The sequence below is a fragment of the Podarcis bocagei genome (assembly GCF_964188305.1).
Source record: "Podarcis bocagei genome assembly, chromosome: W".
Classification (NCBI taxonomy): Eukaryota; Metazoa; Chordata; class Lepidosauria; order Squamata; family Lacertidae; genus Podarcis; species Podarcis bocagei.
Window position 1 is genome coordinate 3,593,404 of NC_138131.1, and position 24,130 is coordinate 3,617,533.

The following is a 24,130-nucleotide window of genomic DNA, read 5'->3' on the forward strand; positions in this document are numbered from 1 at the left end:
AATTTGAATTGGAATATAAGAAGGGGAGGTGTGGGGAAGTCTGAGAAATATGTTATAGAAAAGAAGGGTTCTAAACTGTATATGTTTTCTTTTTGTTGTTGTTTTTTCTTTTTGGTTTTTTTTTGAAATGGAAAATTCTTAATACAGTGGTACCTCGCAAGACGAATGCCTCGCAAGACAAGAAACTCGCTAGACGAAAGGTTTTTCCGTTTTCGATTTGCCTCGCAAGACGAATCTCCCTATGGGCTTGCTTCGCAAGACGAAAACGTCTCGCGACTTTGTTTCCTTTGTCTAAAAGCCGTTAAAACCAAGGGTGCTTAGCTTGAACAGCTGCAGTTGCGACTTGACTTCGAGGAGCAACTGTTAGCACGTGGTTTGGTAGCCTTTTCTCAGACTTTGCTCACTTTTGAAGCTTTTCCAAAACTTTCCCAGAACTTCTCTTGCATCCATTTGGTAAGTTAAACTTTTAAAACTTTTTTTTGGGGGGGTTGGATTTTGGGTTGGGGTGTTTGGGATTCAAGGACTTGGTGTTGTGTGGGGGGGTTGCGATAATCTGGGGGCTTGTGGGTTTTTTTGGAATTTTTATGATTTTCTGTGACCATTGGGCAAGGTTGGTTTTTTTCAAAAAAAAATTTCTGAGTTTGAATTTCTGAGTGCTGGCTGGCTGGGGGAACAGTTGGGGAGGGGTTTGCAGCAGTTGGGGAGGGGCTGGGGGAGCAGTTGAGGAGGGGTTTGCAATTTCTGTCTTGTGGGTGGGTGGGTGTCTGTGGGAGCAGCTGAGGTTTTTGAAGACATTGGTGATTTTTGAAGCTTTTCCAAAACTTATTTTGCAGCCATTTGAGGTTTCTGAAGACTTCGGTGATTGATTGTTGAAGCTTTTCCAGAACTTCTCTTGCATCCATTTGGTAAGTCGAACTTTTAAAACTTTTTTGGGGGTTTTTGGATTTTGGATTTTGGGTTGGGGTGCTTGGGATTCAAGGCCTTGGTTCTGGGTTTTAATTTCTGTGTGGTGGGTGGCTGGGTGCTTTTGTATTTTTTGGATTTGAAGCACATCACTTATTTTTTTTTCTTTTTCTGAGTTTACGAAGGTAAGAGCTGTGCTGCCATGGGACCCAAGAAGACTGCTGCTGCGGTGGCCGGCGAGAGGAAGAAGGAGAAGGTGACGCTGGAAATGAAGAAGGAGATCATCCGGAAGCACGACGGCGGAATGCGTGTGACAGACCTCGCCAGGGAGTACAGGAGGAATCCATCGACCATCGGGACCATCCTGAAGATGAGGGAGAAGATCCTTGTGACTGATGCAGCCAAGGGAGTCACCAGGATCGTGAAGAACCGCCCAGCTGTTCTGGAGGAGCACGACGACGAGCTGACCACCGTGGAGCTGGTCGAACTGCAGGCAGAGGCTGCGCAGGAGCAGGCCTCACTGGAAGAGGAGGAAGCAACTGAGGAACGGCTGTCCTCCAAAAAACTGAGGGACATTTGCCTGAAGTGGAAGGAGGTGCAGACTTTTGCAGAGCAACACCACCCTGAGAAGCACGTGGCACATGACGTTGGGAACTTTTATGATACGAGGGTCATGTCGCCTTTCAGGAAGCTGCTGAAAAGGCGGATGAAGCAGCAGACTATGGACAGGTTCTTGACCAAGAAGCAAAGAGTGGAAGAGGAGCCTTCTTCGAGTGGTCCCCCAGGGTCTTAGAAAATGTACTGTACACTTTGTTGATTTTTAAATGTTTTTCTGTCATGTTTATAAAGTTAATTTATTTTCCCTTCAATTTTTGAACTGCTCTTTACAGTATGTGTGACTTTAAAGAGCAGTTAATAAACTGTTGTTGTACCAAATTTGGCTTTGTTTGGACTTTTTTTGACCATAGGAACGCATTAATTGATTTTCAATGCATTCCTATGGGATTTCGTGATTCGCAAGACGAAAAATTCGCTAGACGACAAAACTTGCGGAACGGATTAATTTCGTCTTGCGGGGCACCACTGTAAATATCTATTTTAAAAAATGAACTATACTATGAAGCTGCTTGTTTGGTATGGATCAGGGAATAGATGAAACTGGAGAAACAGGAAGCATTAGAATTGGAAGGACATGATAATAGATTTGGGTGGCACACATATTTATGGTATGAGAAAGGGAAGATACACAGAAGTTTTTATAATCATATAATTAGGAAATCATTAGTGAGAGTATGGGAGAGATATAAAGATCTATTAGAACAAAAGACCCCCTTGGTGGCTTTCACCACATGAAGCTTTACTGCTCAAACCACTTGGAAAGAAAGGAAAGTGGCTCACATATGCTGATTTGTTAAAAAACCAAGATGGAAAATGGAAATTAATAGAATATGAAGAAACAAAAGACCATTTTCAGATTTGGTTACATTACCGACAACTACATGAAACATACAAAGAAGACAATAAGAAAGGATTTAGCTATACAACATCCAGATTCCAAAAAGAAGTAGTAGAAGGGAAAGTAAAATTGCTGAAAGGTGCATACAGTATTTTGTTAGAATGGGAGGCAAAAGATGAAGAGGTGAAATCAGTTATGATTAAATGGGCACAAGATATAGGTCATAACATTATGTTGGAAGATTGGGAAAGGTTATGGAAAACTGATCTGAAATTCACAGATTGTTCCTTATTGAAATAAAACTATATGAAAATGATGCATAGATGGTATATAACACCAGTACAATTAGGGAAAATGTACAAAACCAGTTCAAAACTGTGTTGGAAATGTAAAGAAAAAGAGGGGACTTTTTATCATATGTGGTGGGATTGTAGCAATTTTTTTTTAAAAAAAGGGAAATGATATATAATGAGTTGAAGAGAATGTTCCATTTAACATTTGTGGAAAAGCCTGAAGCTTTCTTGTTAGGGATTGTGGGAAAAGACCTGCCAAAGAAACTTAAAAACATTTTCATGTATGCGACAACGGCGGCAAGAGTCTTAATAGCACAAGAATGGAAGAATGAGGAAATCCCGACTAAAGAACTGTGGCAAGAAAAATTGATGGACTATGCGGAATTGGCAAAACTGACACACAAACTTCATGACAATAATAACTGTGACTTTAAAGATGAGTGGGAACCATTTACGAAGTACTTGAAGAAACAACAAAATGAACTGGACTCCTTGGCAGGTTTTGAATAAACATTCACAAACTCTTTATTGATAATATATAGATAGATAAATTGAGGATTTTTACAATTTTACAACATGCAGATAAAATTATGTGTTGAGAAATCAGAGAGAGGAGCTGAGGGAACTCGCGGGGGGTGGGGGGTGGGTTTTCTTTTTTCCTTTTAAGGGGGGAGGGGAGGGGGGAATAATGTGGACGATATATTTTTGCTAAAATTGTTATGTTGGAATTCTTAATAAAAACACTAAAAAGAAAAAGAAAAGAAGCCAGGCTCAGCGGAGTGCTGGTACCCTTGGCAGGACGGAAGGAACAGATGGAGGGTTGATAAGAGAAAGTACAGGCTGAACTTCTGTGGGGGCGAAACACTGAATAGCGTCTCTGCAGAGGTGCCATGTATGAAGCACCTGCACCGAAGCTCGTGGCTCTGAATGCAGGGTCTGCCCTATTTTCTCCCAGTCCCTGAACCGGAGAGACACGCTCTCTGGGTACCAGGGACACTGTGCATCGATTTCTTGCAAGAGAGCATTAAGTGCCTTGCAGGAACAAGGATGCCGTGCTTTTAAAAGGAAATACTGAAGATCTTTATGATGTTGCTGTTACGATATAGAAGCAATGCGGCAGCGAGCTGGTGGCTTGAAAGCAAAACATAAATGGGAATGTTGGGACTGTTCCGTGGGAAAAGGAGGGACAGTCTATTCACAGTGCGAAGCACCGGAATTAGCTCAGAGTGTAATATGAGCTGTACAGGAAGTACAGGAGGAGTTTGTCTCTCGGCTGCTGGAGTTTGAAGAGAGCAGATGTGTTTTTCTGTAACGCTGCAAAGACAGAAATAAAGACATGTAAATACGTTTCTGTCTATCTCTTTCCCCTGCCCACAGGGGGGGGGCAGGAAAGAGTGGTGTGTCCTTCTCACGCTGAGGAGGATCGCCGATCGTGACCTCTGCCTGGGTCCTGCCGGAGAATGCAGACAGGGCGGTCAACCGGTGATTCAAGCCGGGTGCCTGGAGAGTGGCCAGTTTCTCCTGATAATGGCTTGAATCCCAACAGTTGCAACTGTTAGGCAGAAAGGGAACTCTGTTAGGATATAGTTCCCATTCCACCTTAAATGGTCAGGCATGATTGTTGTGTGTCACATGCGTGTTTACTTCCTGCTCACTGGGAGTTTCCGTTTTGTATACAGCTGTTGTTCTGGCTGTTTTCCTGGACACGGATGCAAGCAGTCATGTTTTTCCTTTGTTCTGATCAACGTTGAATAAAGCTGTAAATATGCTCTTCTGTCTGAATCTTCCGTTGCAGAGACTGCTGAAAAGGGTGTGCATGAGTCTTGGAATGTCTCTAAGGCTCGTGTCGCTAACTGATGCTGTTTCCATGGGAGACCGGTGATCGTCCGGAGATGACGATTGGGGCCTGCCTGATGGCCTCTGTCTCCCTGGCAGTATCCCAACAGGTTTCGGGCCCAGATTCACGGTGCTTACAGGAGAGTAAGACTGCTGAAGACTGCGAGAGGTATGTGGGGAAAAGCAAGACTTTTCTGTGCCGCAGCAGAGGCTTTGAAGTCCAGCAGACTAATTAGGCTGGCAGGGAAGAGCCAGCAGGCCTCGTAATTTATGACCTGCCAAAGATAAGCAGCTTTTGAAGAGGAAAAGGCTCACGGCTGAAGTAAAGAGCTGAAATGGAGCTTTTACAAGCCTCAGATGGGGTTCCATACCCAAAGCTTAATGGCCACAACTATCAGACCTGGGCAAGGTCTGCTTGGCAGGGGGTTGGACTCGATGGCCCTTGTGGTCTCTTCCAACTCTATGATTCTATGATTCTATTCTATGATTCTACTGTGAGAGCCTGTTGAGACAGATTGGAGTGTGGCACACTGTGTATGAAGCCCCTCCAGTTCCTCTGACAGATAGATGGAGGGCCGATGAGTCAAGGGCCATAGACGTGATCGTCTTGTCCGTCTCTCTGGAGGAAATTGTAACACTGGCTGGCAACACGAGCCTGCATTTGCTCTATAGGACGCACACACATTTCCCCTTAATTTTTGGAGGGGAAAAAGTGTGTCCTATAGAGCGAAAAATACGGTAGCTTTGACCTTCTGGGACCACGTACTGATGAAAAAGGTTCAGATACCAAAGCACACAGTGAAACAGACTTAGTCAAAGTAAAAAAAGAGACCAGCTTCTTAGCAACATGTTCTTTTTATGATAGTGTCCTACATGTTTGGAAATGGGAGGCTAGCCAGACTGCCACTTTGTCCTGAACATTGTGTCAGTGCTAATTAAAGTTGTGGTATGCCTGCCTTTTTCAGTAGCAGGCCTTTTTAGTACTAGGGTTTGAAAGACAGATATAGATTTTTGGTAGGAAGGCCCTGATGGAGTTCCTATCACCTCTTCTATATCAGATTTCCAGCTTTATTACTGGGAGTCTTTCATTGCTCTGAGAGCTTTGAAGACTCCTCAGACACTTCAGGGATGTGTTCTCTCCCTTCTCCATCCATTTTATTCCTTGCTGCAGAAATAAGATTATTATGTTGAAGCAAATGCTGTAAAAAAGAAGAACATGATAGGAGAATGGATAACATATAATGCTTTATTGTTGGAAGAGGACGGCCAAATTAAATTTAGAAAATATGAGGAGATAAAAGACCAGCTTTCTGGTTGGTTGGAATAACATCAAATATACGAAATATTTAAACAAGATAAAAAGATTGGATTTGATAATCAGCCCTCTAAACTCGAAACAGAATTAATAAATAATAAAATCAGGGTAATTTCGAGAATATATCGACTGCTCCTGGAATGGGAAGTTAAGGAGGAGGAGGTTAAGGCAACAATGATTAGATGGGCACAGGACATTGGACGTCCAATAATGATGGCCGAATGGGAAGAGCTTTGGAGAGCAAATATGAAATTTACGGCGTATTATAACATTAAAGAAAATATGTTAAAGATGCAGCACAGATGGTATCTCACCCCCTCAAGACTATCAAAGATGTATAAAAAATTAGCGAATACTTGTTGGAGGTGTGGTGGGAGTAATGGGGACATGTATCATATGTGGTGGACATGTAGGAAGATCAAAGTGTTCTGGGGCTTAATTTACGAGGAGTTGAAAAAAATGTTTGGAATAACTTTTTTTAAAAGACCAGAGGCATTTCTGTTAAGCATTGTTGGCAGGGACATCCCGAAGGCATTTAGGGAGGTATGCTTATATGCAACGGCCGCAGCTCGGACTTTGGTGGCAAAAGGGTGGAAGGAAAAAGAAGTCCTGACAATAATGGACTGGCATTACAAGCTACAAGAATTTGCTGAAATGGCACAGTTAACAAATACCCTGAGAGGCAATTCAAAACAAAAAATTATGAAAAAGTGGGATAGATATAAAACATATGTTCAAAAATACAGTAAAGTTTCGCTATCTATGCTAGCATTTGATTGACGTTGGAGTGAGACTGAGTTGAGAAATGAGACTAAGAGCACATATTGATATAGGAATGTATTAGATAATATGTAAAGAAATATACAATAATAAGAGTACATTCATTTGTAAAAAAGCAATATACAATAGGAAAGACAGGAAGTCTAGTGTGTTGGTATATATATGATTTTTCGAAAAAATTGTTGTTTTATTTGTTCTTTCTTTGTTCGTTTTTCGTTTTCTTTCTAGGTATATAACATTTGTATATAATTTTTGTATACATGTTGGAAATTATATTATAGTAAGTCCTGTAATGTAATATGACAATGTTTACCGATGTAATATAAGAATGTGTAATGGGAATTGGGGTTGCTCGTGCGTAAAGGATGCTGAAGTTCTAGGCGACGTTGCCTGGCTAAACTTTTCCCTGGCTGGACAGCCCTTTCTCTGTGGCTGTGTCAGTCGCTGGCAGAATCCGTCAGTGGGCGTTTCCTGAATTTCTTCCAACATAAAAATTCCTTGATGCCCAGTCTCCGCCTAGCCTCCCTGCGCGGAAGCTTTCTGCGCTGAGTAGGCGTAGCCAACGGAGGTCCTGGACTCTCCCCGCTGGTCTCTGTGGAAGAGTCTTGGAGCCCTCTCTCCGAAGTCCTTCCCTGGTCCCCTTCCTCCCCGGTGTCACGCTGATAACCTTCCCCAAAGGGAGTGTTCTCTCTCCCTCTGCTGGTCCCTTCTCCTGCATGGTCGGGGAGCCTTACCTCCACTCTTGGCTCCGATGGCAGTTCCCTGACAGAATGTTAATAAATAAAATGCAAAAAAGAAAAAAGATTATTACACTGATGAAGTTCTCTTATTCCACTGTATATTCTACAGACAGCAGTTCCTCTTAGTATGGGGTTAATGTAGGTTTTCCATATTTCAAAAAGTGAGAATCCACACAGAAAAGTTGTTGAGCTTTCTTTGGGCCAAAGTTGTTGAGCTACTTTTAAGGGAAATGACAAAAAACAACACTGCCAACCTGGGTTGCCATACGTCTGATTTTCCAGTGCGTTTAAGCGATTTCCACCTGGACACCGTTTCCGATGGCCAATTACCGTCTATGTCTAGGAAATTCTGGATGTATGGCAACCCTAGTTAAGGTCTCTCTCCCTATGTGATCAAGGAGATCTGAGGATGAGCAAAAAAAGTTATGCTACCAGCTATGCTCTCCTATTTTTCCAGTGAAGTAAACTTGACTTGCTATCTATTATGCAGCAAGGAAAAGCTATTCCATACTACTTTGCCCCTCTTGGGGTAAACACATCCAGGCTACTTTTCTCTCGACACCAGCTGAAAATAAGTGGCAGCATGTGTGTGTCTCTTATTTTGCCTCATTGTTCAGTAGCCATCTAAATGGAGAACTCTTCTCAGTTAAGAACTTGAGGAGGAGGGAGGGGAAATTCTAAAATACAGAGCAGCACTTGTTTCATGCTTCTATTGTCTACCTCCCCCTCACAGGAAAAGCAAAGTATCACTCTGGCTTTATGCTTCATGTTTGGTTGAATATGTTACTGGGAACACCTAAGCTAAGGGGAAAAGGGATGCAAGTTACTCATGCATTTCCATATCACAGAAGTGAACAACACCAGCAACAATCAGTGCTAAGAGTGGGGTACTTGCCTGAAACCCTGATATGGCCCTTGCAAGTTCCTCAATGCCGCATAAATTCATGCTGAAGGAGACTTATAATTTGAGACACTAAAATGTAGGGTATTTATGTATAAATATGCACATCAGTATTGTAAACAAAATTAAAAAAATATTTTTGATCTTTTTAAAATAAAGTGTTATGTCTTTTGTTGGTTACAACCTTCCAATTGTTCATTGTTTTAGTCTTTGGGTGTAGGACCTAAGTTATGTTAGGATATTTCCGTTCCACCTTAAAAGGGAGCAGGCTTTGGGAGTCACAGAGTCTGCGCATGTCCTGTTCACAGGATGTTTATGTTCTGCTGTTCTTTTGCGTTTTCCCAGCCGGTCAGAGACGCTGACTGAGAAAGGTCATGTTTTTCTTTGTTCTGTTCAACGCTAAATAAAACCTGTAAAATATGCTCTTCTGCGGTGCAAGCTTTCTGGCTGTGTTTTCTGCTGATAAAGAACAGTGTGCACAAGCCTAGAATGTGGCAATCTATTTCTGAGGCTTCGTGTCGCTAACTGCTGGATCTGCCTGTCTACGGGAGATCGATGGATGTCCGGCAGCCGGCTTGGGGCCATGATGGACAATATCTCCCTGGCAGTTTCCCAACAACAAGGTTTCAGGCCCAGATTCACAGCACCTACAGGAGAGTAAAGCTGCAACAGACTGCGTTTAAGAGGTACGTGGGAAAAGCGAAAGAAAGAAAGGGAGGCTTTTCTGTTTACCTCGCAAGGAGCCTTTTGATCTCCGGCAGGGCTTAATTGGCCTGGGAGCCAAGCCAGAGAGTTCGCGATTAATGGGCTGCCAAGATAAGGAGTCTTTGAAGGCATAAAGGCTCACGGCTCAAGTAAAAAGCTGGAATGGAGTTTTTCCACGCTTTTGAAGCTTCAGAGGCCACTCAGTGCCCTAAGTTACATGGGCAGAATTATGAAACCTGGGCAAAATGGTGTGAAAGTTTGCTGCGTCAGTTTGGGGTGTGGCATACCGTTTCTGAGCCCCCTCCGGTTCCTCTGACAGAGAAATGGAAAGGCCATAATTCGAAGGCCATAGACGTAATAGTCTTATCCGTTTCTGAGCCCCCTCCGGTTCCTCTGACAGAGAAATGGAAAGGCCATAATTCGAAGGCCATAGACGTAATAGTCTTATCCGTCTTTCTTGAGGAAATTAAGACGCTGGCTGGCAACACCACTGCACGTGGAATGCTTTGAAAGCTGCTCATCTGCCAGTAATCCCAGCCCAGAGTTTGACTGCATCGGAGGTCCTAGCTGTTTCCCAGAATGCAAGTGAATGCAGGGATGCTGAGGGCACCGGGTGCAAGCTGCAGGGGGAGCTGACCGTCACGTCATCCCAGGCAGCATTCCAGCCTCCAGGGGGAGCCAAGGAGTCGGCAGCTGAGAGCTCTGTTTCTCGTGAGAACCAAGGTCATCGCCTTTGCAGAGGCCGGAAAGGCAAAGGTAAACAGAGGCAGACATCTGCAGATGGCCCGAAGCAGAGGGAGGGTGAAGAGCCCGCGCCAGGGAAAAACAAGGCTATGTTTGCTGGCACAGCTTCACCAAAGGCTAAAGGCACGTCTGCTGGCCAGGAGCAGGGGGGCAAGCTGCAAAAGCCCACACTGGTGGAAAACAAGGGTTTGCTTGCTGTAAAGATTGCTCCAACAGCCAAAGGCAGGTTTATTGTTGATTCAGGTGCGAGCCACCACATTTCGAAGGATCGTCACCTGTTTATCTCCTTCAAGCCTCAAGAAGGTGAGATCCACCTGGCTGATGGAAGGACGTTGCAAATTGCAGGAGAAGGGACTGTGAAACTTGCAAGTCTGCACACTACCATCAGTAATGTACTTTTTGTTCCAGGAGCCACCAGCAATTTGCTCAGCGTTCCACAGCTTACTGGGCGTGGTTTTCAGATTTCCTTCAAGAGGAGCGTCTGTGTCATCAGTAAAGGCAAAGAGGACTATTTGCATGCAAAGTTTATGGATGGTTTGTTCCATATAACTTATGATGACACTGCTGTTGTATCTAATGCTGATTCTTGTTGTGCTGCACAAACTAACAAAGTTCTTCATGCAGGTTGCATTCACGATGCGCATCGAAGGTTTTGTCACCTCTCTTGGAAGGCACTGGCCAAGATGCCAGAGGTGGTTGAGGGTTTGAACATCAAACCCTGTAAATTTCACATGAAGTGTGTATCTTGTGCAGAGAACAAGGTGAAGGTTGCTCCAAAAGGCAAGGAGTCTAGCAGGCAGGCTTCCAAACCCTACCAGCTAGTGCATGCGGACCTGGTTGGGCCACTTGCGCCCTCTTTAGGAGGAGCGAGGTACTTCATGGTTCTGATTGATTCTTTTTCCAGGTACATTCATGTGTTTTTGCTTGAACAGAAATCGCAAGCGTTTCCGAAGTTTAAGGCATTCTGTGCTTGGTTGGAGAATGTGCACGGTAAACGTATTGCCTGTTTGTTTACTGATCGGGGCGGGGAGTTTACTTCTCAGCAGTTTGAAGCTTTCCTGACTGAGAAGGGAATCCAGCATGACATGTCAACGCCCAGATCGCCATGGATGAATGGGCTTGCGGAGAGAGCAAATCAGACATTGCTGCAAGGAATCAAAACCTTGTTGCATGATGCCAATCTCCCTGATGAGTTTTGGGGGGAAGCTTTGGGGAATTTGGTTTATTCTTTTAATCGCAGATTGTCATCACCCATTGGCTGTACTCCCTATGAGAAGATGTTTGGCAAGAAGCCCAACATCAAGCACATGAAAATCTTTGGTTCTGACATGTGGGTACACTCCCCACAAACCAACAAGCTTGGGAAGCGTGGGGCACATGGTTTGTTCATGGGTGTAATGGGATGATTAGCTGCTTGTGCGTAAAATCGTGCTCCCTCAGAGTTTGTGCGGCTCCACAAACCTCTGTGTGTGACAGAGCTCCTCAAACATGTCTGCTCTAGTCACTCGTAGAGTCTGACAGTGGCTGTCTGCGGAAGCGCTTCCAGCAAAGAAGCTCCTTAACGGAAACGCGTCTCCTGGACTCACGGCGTGAAAGTTTCCGGCGAGGTGTGGGTCTCCCTATGGGAGACTCAGATACCTCCCCACTGTTCTCGCTGGAAGCGTCTCTGAGCCCTCCCTCCTGCTCGCATTCCCTCAGAGAACCACTCCTCCCCCTGCTGGTTCCTTCTTCAGCTGTTGAGTCTCTTTCTTCCTCCCTGAGCCCCTCCACCACCTGATGCTCCGATGGCAGTTCCCTGACATCCACCTCCCCTCCAGGGCCCCCCTCACCCCCTCCCATTTCCTCTCCCCTGGGAGGTGAAGGGTTAAAACCCCGAAAAGAAACTTCTTCATCTTCAGACGTCTCGAACAATTCCCTCCATCGATCGCCGTCCTGGCTCGCTGAATCCTCCTCCTCTTCGGAATCTGTGAACCCCTCCAACTCCTCTTCTTCGTCGGTGGTGGCAAAGTATTCCCTCCGGAACCTCGCTACAGGCTGAGGTTTACGTGGGAACCTCTGATGAAAAGTTTCTATTAAAACTTCGTCATTGACATCCTCTGCCCTAACCCAGGTGTTTTCCGACTCCGGTTCCCCTTCCCACATTACCAAATACTCTACTTGATCTCCCTTCCACCTGGAATCGAGGATCTCCGCTACATGGTAGCTGTGTTCCTTCTCCTCCATTGCTGGCCCCCTAGTGACCCTCCCTTCTCTGTCCCCTTTATACGGTGACAGCAACGACCTGTGGAAAACTGGGTGCAGCTTCATGTGGTTCGGTAACCGGAGTCTGAAAGCCACTGGGTTGACCTGCTGCATGACTTCAAATGGGCCCAGCCTTTTGGGTCTTAACTTCTTACAACCCCCTTTGAATGGCAACCCTTGGGTTGACAGCCACACCTGGTCCCCCACCCTAATGCTTTCACCTTCCCTTCTGCTTTTGTCTGCCTGCCTCTTATATTCCTCCTTAGCCCTGTTTAAGTTGAGTTGGAGCTGGCGATGGATCGCTTCCATTTCTTCAACGAACTGTTCTGCAGCTGGAACGCTCCAGTTCACCCCTTCCCCCCCTGGGAAGGCTCTGGGATGGCACCCGTAATTAGCCAAAAAGGGGCTCATCCCCGTGGACACGTTCTCTGCATTGTTGTAGGCAAATTCTGCCAACGCCAGCTTCTCCACCCAATCATTCTCTCTGTCATTCACATAACACCTCAAATATTGCTGGAGAACACCATTAGCTCTTTCCGCCTGCCCGTTGGTTTCTGGATGACGGGCCGTTGAGAAATTAACCTCTACATGCAGTAAGCTCATGAGCTTCCTCCAGAACCTGGAAGTAAATTGTTTCCCTCGGTCTGAAACCACCCTCAAGGGGGCGCCATGCAACCTAAACACATTTTCTACAAACAATTTAGCTGTTTCTTCTGCTGTGACCGCATGTGAGCAGGCTATAAAGTGGGCCATTTTAGTTAACAGGTCTACCACAACCATGATGGCTGTTTTCCCTCTAGACCTTGGCAGATCAGTCATGAAATCTATTGCCACTGCTTCCCACGGTCTTTCAGGTGTGGGTAGTGGTTCTAATAAACCTGCCGGTGACCGCCTCTCCCCCTTGGCTCGTTGGCATTGTTCACACCCTCTCACATACTCCCGCACATCTTCCCTGACCTTGGGCCACCAAAATTCCCTGGTAACCAGCCACATGGTTTTGTGTTGCCCAAAATGCCCTGCTGTGGGGCTATCGTGCAGTTGCTTGAGTACCTTCTCCCTCAATTCCCCTTCGGGTATATATAACGCTCCCTTGTAGTACAATGCCCCGTTTCTCTCCTCAAAACCCCCCGGTTTGTCTCCCTCCCTCCTGAGACCCCTGAGTTTGTCCTGGGCGTATTCATCATGCACCGTTCCCTCTACCAATTCCCTTTGCCCCACCAATGCCGCCCCACACACCCAGCGGTCCTCTGGAATGACATGGGTCTCTTCGGGTGCCCCCTCCCCCTCCAAATATTCAGGTTTGCGTGAGAGAGCGTCCGCCCTAACGTTCTCTGGGCCTGGCACGTAACAAATCTCAAAGTTAAATTTGGAGAACTCCTGGGCCCATCTCAACTGCCGTTGGTTGAGCACTCGCGCAGTTCTCCAATACTCTAGATTCTTATGGTCCGTGCACACTTGCACCTTATGTTGTGCACCAATTAGCAGGTGCCTCCATTTCCGGAAAGCCTCATGAATAGCAAGAAGTTCCCGGTCGTACACCGTGTAGTTCCTCTCGGATTTGTTCAGCTTTCGCGAAAAGAAGGCACACGGTCGCCACTCTGACTCCTCCTTCCCCGGCTGCAGAAGAAGCACCGCCCCTATGGCTCTGTCAGATGCGTCTGTTTCGACCCTCAGCTTCTTTTGTAAGTCCACATGCAGAAGTTGTTCTTCAGAGGCGAAGGCCCTTTTCAGTTCCTCAAACGCTCGCTCCGCCTCCGCCGTCCATACAAACTTCTTTTTACTGCTGAGACAGTCCGTAATGGGCGCCGTCAGGTGGGCGAAGTTTCGGATGAACTTACGATAAAAGTTTCCAAACCCTAGGAACCTCTGCACATCCTTCTTGGTTTTGGGTGTTTTCCAGTCCAGCACTGCCTGCACCTTGCCAGGATCCATGGCCAATCCCTTGTCTGACAGGCGGTACCCCAGGAATTCCACCTCCTTGGTATGAAACTGACACTTCTCCAGTTTCACCCACAGCCTGTTGGCTTGCAGCCTGCTCAACACTTCTCTGACGTCTCTCACATGTTGCTCCTCATTCTCCGAATACACCAACACATCATCTAGGAAGGCAACGCAATTCTTGTAGAGCAAAGGACCCAGTACGTGGTTCATAAAAGATTGAAAGCACGCTGAGCCTGCTTGTAATCCAAAAGGCATAACGAGATATTCAAACGCCCCCAAAGGGGTAAACATGGTGGTTTTCCATTCATCCCCTTTCCTTATACGTATCAGGTTGTACGCCCCCCTTAGATCCAGCTTTGTAAAAATCTTTCCCTTCCTCACCCGGGTCAAAATATCATCAATCCTGGGCATAGGGAAAGTCACTGGTTCTGTCACTGCATTTAACCGCCTGAAATCACATACAAGTCTCGGCTTGTCCGTGTGCTTTTTATCCACAAAAAACACTGGGCTACCCCCCGCTGCTTTGGACTCTCTGATGAAGCCTCTCTTCAGGTTCTTGTCAATGAACTCTCGCAACTCCTGCATTTCTCTGTCTGACATGGCATACAACTTGCCCACTGGAAGCTGTGCTCCAGGGAGAAAATTGATCTGGCAATCAAAGGGCCTATGCGGGGGTAGTTGGTCAGCTTCCTTCTCGCTGAACACGTCGCTGAGATCTGCATACTGTGGTGGTACCTTCACCTTCTCCATTACTTCAGTCCCTGCTAGGGTGGCTTGGGCCCCTGCTGAACCCTTTTCCCCTTTGCAGTGTTCTAAGCAATGTGCTGAACCAAAGGAAACCACTCTTTGATGCCAGCCCACCAGCGGATCATGTAGCGCTAGCCAGCTCATTCCCAAAATAATGGGAGCGCCTCCCAAGGTGGCCACATTAAACGCTATCAGTTCTGTGTGCCTTGCCACCCTCATTATCATTGGGACGGTCTGCAAGCTGACTCCTCCTCCCAACAACTCCCTGCCATCGATCGTGGTCACCTGCAGGGGGTTGCTTAAAGGGATCGTCTGTATCTGGTGTTCAGCAGCAAACTCCTTGCTCATAAAATTGCAGGAGCTGCCTGAGTCCAACAGCGCCTTTATTTTTAGGGGGTGTCCATTTTGCAGCTCTAGCGACACTTCAATCACTAGAGCAGGTTGAGGAGCTTCTGGCACGGGCACTTTCACTGCTCTTTGGCCTGGCTGCAGTGCCCCGACTGTGGCAACCAGGCGTTGGCTTTTACCTGCTCCGTTTCTCCCTGCTCTCCTCCCTCAACAGCTCCCACCATCCCTTGCCATTCCTTCCTCTGGGGGCAGACTCTGGCAAAGTGTCCTGGCTGTTGGCAGAGATAGCATTTCCGGGCGCCCTTTCCCTCCTTCTTAGCCCCCTCACTGGGTTTTGAAAATGCGCGCGCGCGCGCTGTTCCGATTTCCATCGGCTCTGCCGGCGGGAAAGCTGGCTCAGGAATGTCTGGAATGCGGAACTCCTTCCAACGTTCCCCTCTCCCTTCCCGCCTCTCCAAGGCTCTTGCCTCCTGACGCGCTCCTATGGTCAGCGCAGATTTGGTCAGCTGATCCATAGACACCGCCCTGGGGCTCCGGGACAGCTCGTCTTTCACAGCCGAAGAAAGACCTTCTTCAAATAGCATCTGAATGGGTGCCGCCGATAAATCCCAACCCAATCTGTGAACCAGCATGGTAAACTCAGTCCAGTACTCACGGACAGATCGGCTTCCCTGCTTGCAAGCCATTAGCTGTCTGCGCACCACCCCTTCCTCAATATCGCTGGAAAACATGATATGCATTGCACGAAAGAACTTCATCGTGTCCTTTAGGACGTCATTGTGCGTTGCCATTAGGGGTCGAACCCAGTCTCGCGCCCCTTTCTCAAGATGCCCAATTACGAAAGCAACTCGCGATTCCTCATCAGGGAACTCATCAAACTGCACATTAATGGCATATTGCATCTCTGTCCTAAAGGCATGGTAATCCTTGGGGTCCCCCCCAAACTTCTGCACCAATCCTGGTACCTTTCTGGGGAATTGGGTGGCTCTCCCCTTCTTGTCTGCATCCTGAGCCCTTCTCTCCTCAAGCCTCGCCGTCTGCAGCGCAAGTTGGACTTCCAACGCTCGGTATCTTTCTTCCAAGCTTGGACCAGCCCCAACCCCTGCTCCTCCGGTTCCGGCTGGTTCGCTCATGATGCTTTCTCCTGCACAGGCAGCGTACAGAGACTGTCAGACTGCTGTAATGGGATGATTAGCTGCTTGTGCGTAAAATCGTGCTCCCTCAGAGTTTGTGCGGCTCCACAAACCTCTGTGTGTGACAGAGCTCCTCAAACATGTCTGCTCTAGTCACTCGTAGAGTCTGACAGTGGCTGTCTGCGGAAGCGCTTCCAGCAAAGAAGCTCCTTAACGGAAACGCGTCTCCTGGACTCACGGCGTGACAGTTTCCGGCGAGGTGTGGGTCTCCCTATGGGAGACTCAGATACCTCCCCACTGTTCTCGCTGGAAGCGTCTCTGAGCCCTCCCTCCTGCTCGCATTCCCTCAGAGAACCACTCCTCCCCCTGCTGGTTCCTTCTTCAGCTGTTGAGTCTCTTTCTTCCTCCCTGAGCCCCTCCACCACCTGATGCTCCGATGGCAGTTCCCTGACAATGGGGTACGAAAAAGGTGCATACAGGGTATGGATGACTAACTCTAAGTCCATTAAGTTCACAAGGAGTGTTGAGTACAATCCCAAGTGGGGGGAAAATGTGGGAATTTTCCAGAGTTACCCAGAGGAGGATGAAGGTGATGTCAAGCAAGCAGCTAAAGCTGAGGAAGCTGCTGAAGATAATGAGGATGAGGATGATGATCAGAGTTCGGATTCCAGTTCAGTGGGCGGCGCTGCTGCTGGTGTCAGTGACAGTGATGACACAGCAGACTACAAGAGCACAAAGGCCTCAGTCAGACCATCTGATGCGTCTGACAATGAACTGGAAGAACCACTGTTCACCATTGGTCATTTTTCTCCTAAGAAAGAGGAGATGAGTCCAGAAGACTTGCGTCTAGTACGTAGGTCTGAAAGGGCGACCAAGGGCAGACCTCCAAAGAGGTATGCTGATGAGTTTGCCAAGACAGCAACTGCTGTTCTTAGTAGCTCAGAGAAGGTGTGGGAACCTTCAAGCTTCAAAGAGGTTCAGGAGTTAACCTCTAAAGATGCTGAGCCTTGGCTTAATGCCATGAAGGCTGAAGTTGATTCCTTGAACAGGAACCAAACTTGGGAACTGGTACCGGTAGTCCCAGGAATGAGACTGGTTGGCAGCAAATGGGTCTTCAAGGCCAAGACAGACCAGAATGGCAAGGTAGTCAGACACAAAGCCAGATTGGTTGCCAGAGGTTTTTCACAGGTACCAGGACAGGATTACCACGAGACCTACTCACCCACAGTCAAATATGAGAGCATTCGGCTGATGCTCAAGATTGCTGCGGAGGAGAAACTGCATGTTTCCCACCACGACATTAATACAGCTTTTTTGTACGGGATTTTGAACGAAGAGCTGTTCATGCTTCCACCTGATGGGGTGCAGATACAGAAGGGAATGGTCTGTAAACTGCGGAAATCCTTATATGGTCTCAAGCAGAGTGCCAGGTGTTGGAACACCAAGCTCACTGAGACATTGCTTTCTCTAGGTTTTCACCAGGGCAAAGCTGATCCATGTGTGTTTGTCAAGGAGGAGGGGCAAAACAAACTGTATTGTTTATGTTTTGTTGATGATCTTCTGATGTTTTGGAAGAAGCAGGCTTTGTACCAAAGCACCCTAGCTCAGCTGAAGGAGCACTTTGACATGAAGGATCTTGGTGAGGTATCCAACTTCTTTCTCTGCAGGTGGAGAAGGACCAAGCAGGTAATTTTCTGGTACACCAAACACAGAAAATTGCTGATGTGTTAACCAGGTTGAATTTGGTTGATGCAAACCCAGCAGACACACCGATGGTGACAGGTTACCAGGTAGACAGTACTGCTGAAGCGTTTTCTGACACAACGCTGTACAGATGCATTCTAGGCAAGCTGAATTTCATTGCCAGATGTTCAAGACCTGACATAGCTGTAAGCTGTAATCTGCTTAGCAGACATGCCAACAATCCTACGGTTCAGGATTGGAAAGCTCTGAAGCGCATAGCCCGCTATTTGAAAGGGACTATGCACTACAGACTGAGGTTCACCAGTCAGAAGACTGGAGGTCTTGAAATCTTTGCAGATGCAAGTTTTGGAAGTGACACCACGGATGGTACAAGCACTTCTGGAGTGTGCTACATGTACAACCACTGCCTGTTTGACTGGTTGTGCAAGAAGCAGACAACAGTGAGCCTAAGTTCCTGTGAAGCAGAACTCAATGCTCTGTCATTTTCACTCATGGATTGTGAATGGTTGGTGCAACTGTTTAAGGACATCAGAGTGTCTGTGAAATGTCCTGTACAAGTGTATCAAGACAATAGATCGTGTTTGGCTTTGCTGAACTCGGAGAGTTGCAAGCAGAGAACCAAGTACTTGCAGATTAAGCTACATCGTGCAAGAGAGTGTATTCAGAAAGGACTCATTCAGGTGTCCTACATGCCAGGAAATGAAATTCCTGCTGATCTGTTGTCTAAGGTTGTTAACAGAGAACAACTTAAAGTTTATGTACAAAGGTTGCAATTGGGTTGAACCACAGGTACTACAGGTTACACGGAAAGGGGGAGGATGTTAGGATATTTCCGTTCCACCTTAAAAGGGAGCAGGCTTTGTGAGTTACAGAGTCTGCGCATGTCTTATTCACAGGATGTTTATGCTTGCTGTTCCTTTCGATTTCGTCAGCCGGTCAGAGACGCTGACTGAGAACGGTCATGTTTTTTCTTTGTTCTGTTCAACGCTAAATAAAACCTGTAAAATATGCTCTTCTGCGGTGCAAGCTTTCTGGCTGTGTTTTCTGCTGATAAAGAACAGTGTGCACAAGCCTAGAATGTGGCAATCTATTTCTGAGGCTTCGTGTCGCTAACTGCTGGATCTGCCTGTCTACGGGAGATCGATGGATGTCCGGCAGCCGGCTTGGGGCCATGATGGACAATATCTCCCTGGCAGTTTCCCAACAAGTTACTGTGAGTGTTGGGGATATGTTTGTATTGTTGCTTGCCACCACATGATGCCTTAAAAGGTAAAGGGACCCCTGACCATTAGGTCCAGTCGCGGACAGCTCTGGGGCTGTGGCGCTCATCTCGCTTTATTGGCAGAGGGAGCTGGCGTACAGCTTCTGGGTCATGTGGCCAGCATGACTAACCCACTTCTGGCAAACCAGAGTCAAATTAATGCTATAATTTTTATTTTATACATTTACATATTGCCTTTATTCCATTATAAAACCCAAAGTGGCATACTTATTTCCACTCCTTCAGGCCCTCACCAAAGTCTTGTGTGCTTTCAGACAATGTCTCATGTGAGGCATTAGCCTGCAAACTAGTTCCTTGCAGACTGGCCCTTTCCTTCCTAATGGAGCATAACAGTAATAATGGACTCCCAAGAATTATTTTCAGGAACACTGCTTCTAGAGCAGGATTATCCCATTGTTAAGTAGATTGTGTCACTTCAATCAATTCAGTGGTCAGGAAGACATACCTTGAAGGGCTTTCCTGAATAGGCAGCTTACCTAGTTGAAAGTTTATTGCCTGCTATGCAGCAAAACAAAGGTTTAGAGCCTATACAGTGGTGCCTCGCAAGACGAAATTAATTCGTTCCGCAAGTCTCTTCGTCTTGCGGTTTTTTCGTCTTGCGATGCACGGTTTCCCATAGGAATGCATTGAAAATCCATTAATGCGTTCCTAGGGAAACCGCCTTCAGACCAGGTCCGGGGACAGACTGTCCCCGGACTTCTTCTGAAGGCTGGGGGGGGGGACAAGGGCTTTTCTTCCCACCCCCAGCATTTTAAAAAACCCTGGGACAGCGGAGGACTTCTCCGCTGTCCGGGGCGATCTTAAAATGCTGGCGGGCGGCATTTTAAAATCGCCCCAGACAGCGGAGGACTTCTCCGCTGTCCGGGGCGATTTAAAAGCCCCTGGGAAGGCAGGCAGGGGGGACAAAGACTTTCGCCCCCTGCCCGCCTTCAGAAGGCGTTCCCGCCCCCCGCCCCAATTCGGAACAGCTTTCCGAAGTGGGGCGGCTGGGGCAGGTGTCCCTGCCCCCCCGCCCCACTTCGGAACAGCTTTCCGAAGTGGGGCGGCTGGGGCAGGTGTCCCCGCCCCCCTCCCCACTTCGGAACAGCTTTCCGAAGTGGGGCGGCTGGGGCAGGTGTCCCCGCCCCCCCGCCCCACTTCGGAACAGCTTTCCGAAGTGGGGCGGCTGGGGCAGGTGTCCCCGCCCCCCGCCCCACTTCGGAACAGCTTTCCGAAGTGGGGCGGCTGGGGCAGGTGTCCCCGCCCCCCGCCCCACTTCGGAACAGCTTTCCGAAGTGGGGCGGCTGGGGCAGGTGTCCCCGCCCCCCCTCCCCACTTCGGAACAGCTTTCCGAAGTGGGGCGGCTGGGGCAGGTGTCCCCGCCCCCCCCCGCCCCACTTCGGAACAGCTTTCCGAAGTGGGGCGGCTGGGGCAGGTGTCCCCGCCCCCCCTTCGGAACAGCGTTTTAAAATGCTGGGGGTCGTGAGCGAAGCGCTGCCGACCCCCAGCATTTTAAAATCTCCCCGTGTCCCGGGAAGATTTTAAAATGCTGGGGGTCGGGCTGCCGACCCCCCGCATTTAAAAACCTTCCCGGGACACGGGGAGATTTTAAAATGCGGGGGGTCGGCAGCGCTTCGCTCACGACCCCCAGCATTTTAAAACCTCCCCGGGACACGGGGAGATTTTAAAATGCGGGGGGTCGGCAGCGCTTCACTCACGACCCCCAGCATTTTAAAACCTCCCCGGGACACGGGGAGATTTTAAAATGCTGGGGGTCGGCAGCGCTTCGCTCCCGACCCCCAGCATTTTAAAACCTTCCCGGGACACGGGGAGATTTTAAAATGCTGGGGGTCGGCAGCGCTTCGCTCCCGACCCCCAGCATTTTAAAACCTTCCCGGGACACGGGGAGATTTTAAAATGCTGGGGGTCGGCAGCGCTTCGCTCCCGACCCCCAGCATTTTAAAACCTCCCCGGGACACGGGGAGATTTTAAAATGCTGGGGGTCGGCAGCGCTTCGCTCCCGACCCCCAGCATTTTAAAACCTTCCCGGGACACGGGGAGATTTTAAAATGCTGGGGGTCGGCAGCGCTTCGCTCCCGACCCCCAGCATTTTAAAACCTTCCCGGGACACGGGGAGATTTTAAAATGCTGGGGGTCGGCAGCGCTTCGCTCCCGACCCCCAGCATTTTAAAATCTCCCCGGGACAGGGGGAGATTTTAAAATGCTGGGGGTTGGCAGCTAACGCTTCGCTCCCGACCCCCAGCATTTTAAAATCTCCCCGGGACAGAGACTTCTCTGCTGTCCCTTGGAGATTTTAAAATGCTGGGGGTCGGCAGCGAACGCTTTCCTCTTCTGAAGGCCGGCTGTGGGCGAAAGTCTTTGCTCCCGATCGCCAGCATTTCCCTATGGGCTTTCGTCTTGCGATGCAAGCCCATAGGGAAATTCGTCTTGCGAAGCGCCTCCAAAACAGAAAACCCTTTCGTCTTGCGGGTTTTCCGTCTTGCGAGGCATTCGTCTTGCGGGGTACCACTGTACAGCCATTTTGTGCAGAGAAAGAGAATGAGCCTCCACATTTTATAAACTAAACAAAAAGATGATCAGTGTTTACTGCCTGCTTCCTCAGCCTCTTTAATATCTATCCATGATAGGAGGCCTAGATTCACCAGCTATACATGCCAACTTCCAAACAATCCAGTAAAATTGTTCCATTGAGGAGCATTTCCAAAAACATAACGCAAACGAAAACCACCAACACTTGGGACTTGCATAAATTCTTCCTGCTCTGCTTGCATGACTGCGTCCACAAGATTTGGTATGTGTGTTGTCAGGGATGATTGGTGAGTGCTAGCAGAGATAAGAGTCCGGGAATCCAGCCATATTTACAAGATTTATTGGTTTCTTCTTGCTATTACAAAGAGCTCTGAGAGTCAGCCTGCATCATGGTGAGTCAGTTGCAGAGTCTGAATCAGCTTTCGATTTCTTCCAGCATATCCACTTCCTGAACCCAACCCCCTTCCTTCCTCTGTTACGAGAGTGGCTGGGCCCCGGAAGTGGCTCCCCCCTCTCTGATTCATTGCTTCCTGACAGCCCTTTGTCACCCTCCTCATCCGAGGAATTACAACTGCTAAGTAACGGAGGCTTAACTCTGCAAGTCCCCATTCTCTCCCCCTTCTCTGCCTCCAATTCCCTGACATCCACCTCCTCCCCAAAGGCCCCCCTCTCCTCCTCAGGAGAGACAGCTGTTCCCGTTTCACCCATATCAGGAGTCACAGGAGGGAAACCCAGGAAAATGTCATCCTCATCTTCTGTATCCTCAAAAACATCCCTCCAGCCCTCCCACAAACCCACAGTTTCCCGGCGATCCTTGAGATGTCCTTTCCCCTGTGTCGTTTCCACTGACTTCTTCTGGGCCACCACCCCCCTCATCGTCCGATGGTGGGAAACCCTCGAAGTCCTCTTCATCATCCGTCAGCCCAAACACCTGTTTAAAGAACTTACCCGGGGGTTTTTTGTTTGTCAGGAAATAAATCGTGGAACTCCTCCACCAGATACTCCTCAGTGATGCAACCTTCCAGAACCCATGTGTTTTCTGAACTGGGCGCCCCTTCCCAAGCCACTAGATATTCTAGTTGCTCCCCGTTCCAACGTGAGTCCAGTATTTCAGTCACCTCATTGCATTGCTCCCTTTCCTCTATTTCAGGTGGTGGAACCTCCCCTTCCCCTCTACCCTGCCGGATGCCCCCTTCCCTGTAGGGTGACAGCAGTGACCTGTGGAAGATGGGATGAATCCTCATGCTCTCAGGCAGCCTTAACTTAAATGCCACTGGATTGATCTGCTGTAGGACCTCAAAAGGCCCCACCCATCTGGGCTTGAGTTTCTTGCACCCCCCTTTCCAGGCCAACCCTTGCGTCGACAACCACACTCTGTCCCCAACCCGGATGACCTCCCCTGGTCTCCTATGCTTGTCTGCCTCCCTTTTGTATACTTCTTTGGCCCTTTCCAAGTTCAACTGGAGCTGTTGGTGAATCGCCTCCATTTCCTCCGCAAACTATTCTGCGGCAGGCACACTCCACGTCTCCTCCCCCCTTCCCGGGAAAGCCCTAGGGTGACACCCGTGATTGGCGAAGAAAGGAGTCATCCCTGTGGATACGTTCTCCGCATTATTGTAAGCAAACTCCACCAGTGCTAATTTGTCCACCCAGTCGTTCTGTCTCTGACTGACATAACACTGCAAATACTGTTGCAAGACAGCATTTGCTCTCTCCGCCTGCCCATTGGTTTCAGGGTGCCTCGCTGTCATGAAGCTCACCTCTACTTGCAGCAAACTCATGAGCTTGCGCCAAAACCGTGAGGTGAATTGGGTCCCCCTGTCCGAAATCACCTTAGAAGGGACCCCATGCAACCTAAACACATGCTCTACGAACACTTGGCTGTTTCCTCCGCCATAACTGCATGTGAGCACGCCACAAAATGACACATCTTGGTTAGGAGATCCACCACCACCATGCCTGCTGTTTTCCCCTTAGACCTGGGCAGGTCAGTGATGAAATCTACCGATACCACCTCCCATGGCCTCCCTGGTGTGGGCAAAGGCTCCAATAACCCTGCTGGAGCAGCCCTCTCCCCTTTGGCCCTCTGGCAGGTGTCACACCCTCTTACATATTCCCTCACGTCCTCCCTCACTTTAGGCCACCAAAATTCCCTAGTAACCAACGACATGGTTTTGTGTTGCCCAAAATGTCTTGCCGTGGAGCTGTTGTGAAGTTGCTTGAGGACTCTGGCCCTAAGGGATTCACCTGGAATATACAATGCCCCCCCCCCGATAGAACAGAAGCCCCCCTTTTCCCTCAAAACCTCCCCCAGCTCCCCCTTTTTCCTTAGCTTGTCCATCTTCCGCCGTGCAAAGGCATCGTCTCTGATCAATTGCATCAGTTCATCGTCCTTCACCAATGCCCCCCCCCCACAAGTCCACCTTTTCTTGGGAAACATGAGCCTGGCTACAGGAGGTCCTTCTTCCGCCAGGTACTCTGGTTTGCGAGATAGCGCATCTGCCCTCACGTTCTGCTCCCCTGGCACATACT

At 48.3% G+C, this 24,130-nt stretch overlaps 1 protein-coding gene across 1 annotated transcript in view; it reads left to right on the forward strand.

Annotated features, from left to right (window-relative positions):
- The first annotated feature begins 215 nt into the window (after positions 1 to 215).
- Positions 216 to 24,130, forward strand: part of LOC308577846 (uncharacterized protein) — an 83,584-nt gene continuing 59,669 nt past the window's right edge. The window contains exons 1-3 of the mRNA XM_081178243.1: positions 216 to 453; positions 834 to 905; positions 1,080 to 1,679. Coding sequence (XP_081034369.1) covers positions 1,106 to 1,679 — 574 coding nt within the window. The 5' untranslated portion in view covers positions 216 to 453; positions 834 to 905; positions 1,080 to 1,105. The remainder of the gene's footprint in view (positions 454 to 833; positions 906 to 1,079; positions 1,680 to 24,130) is intronic.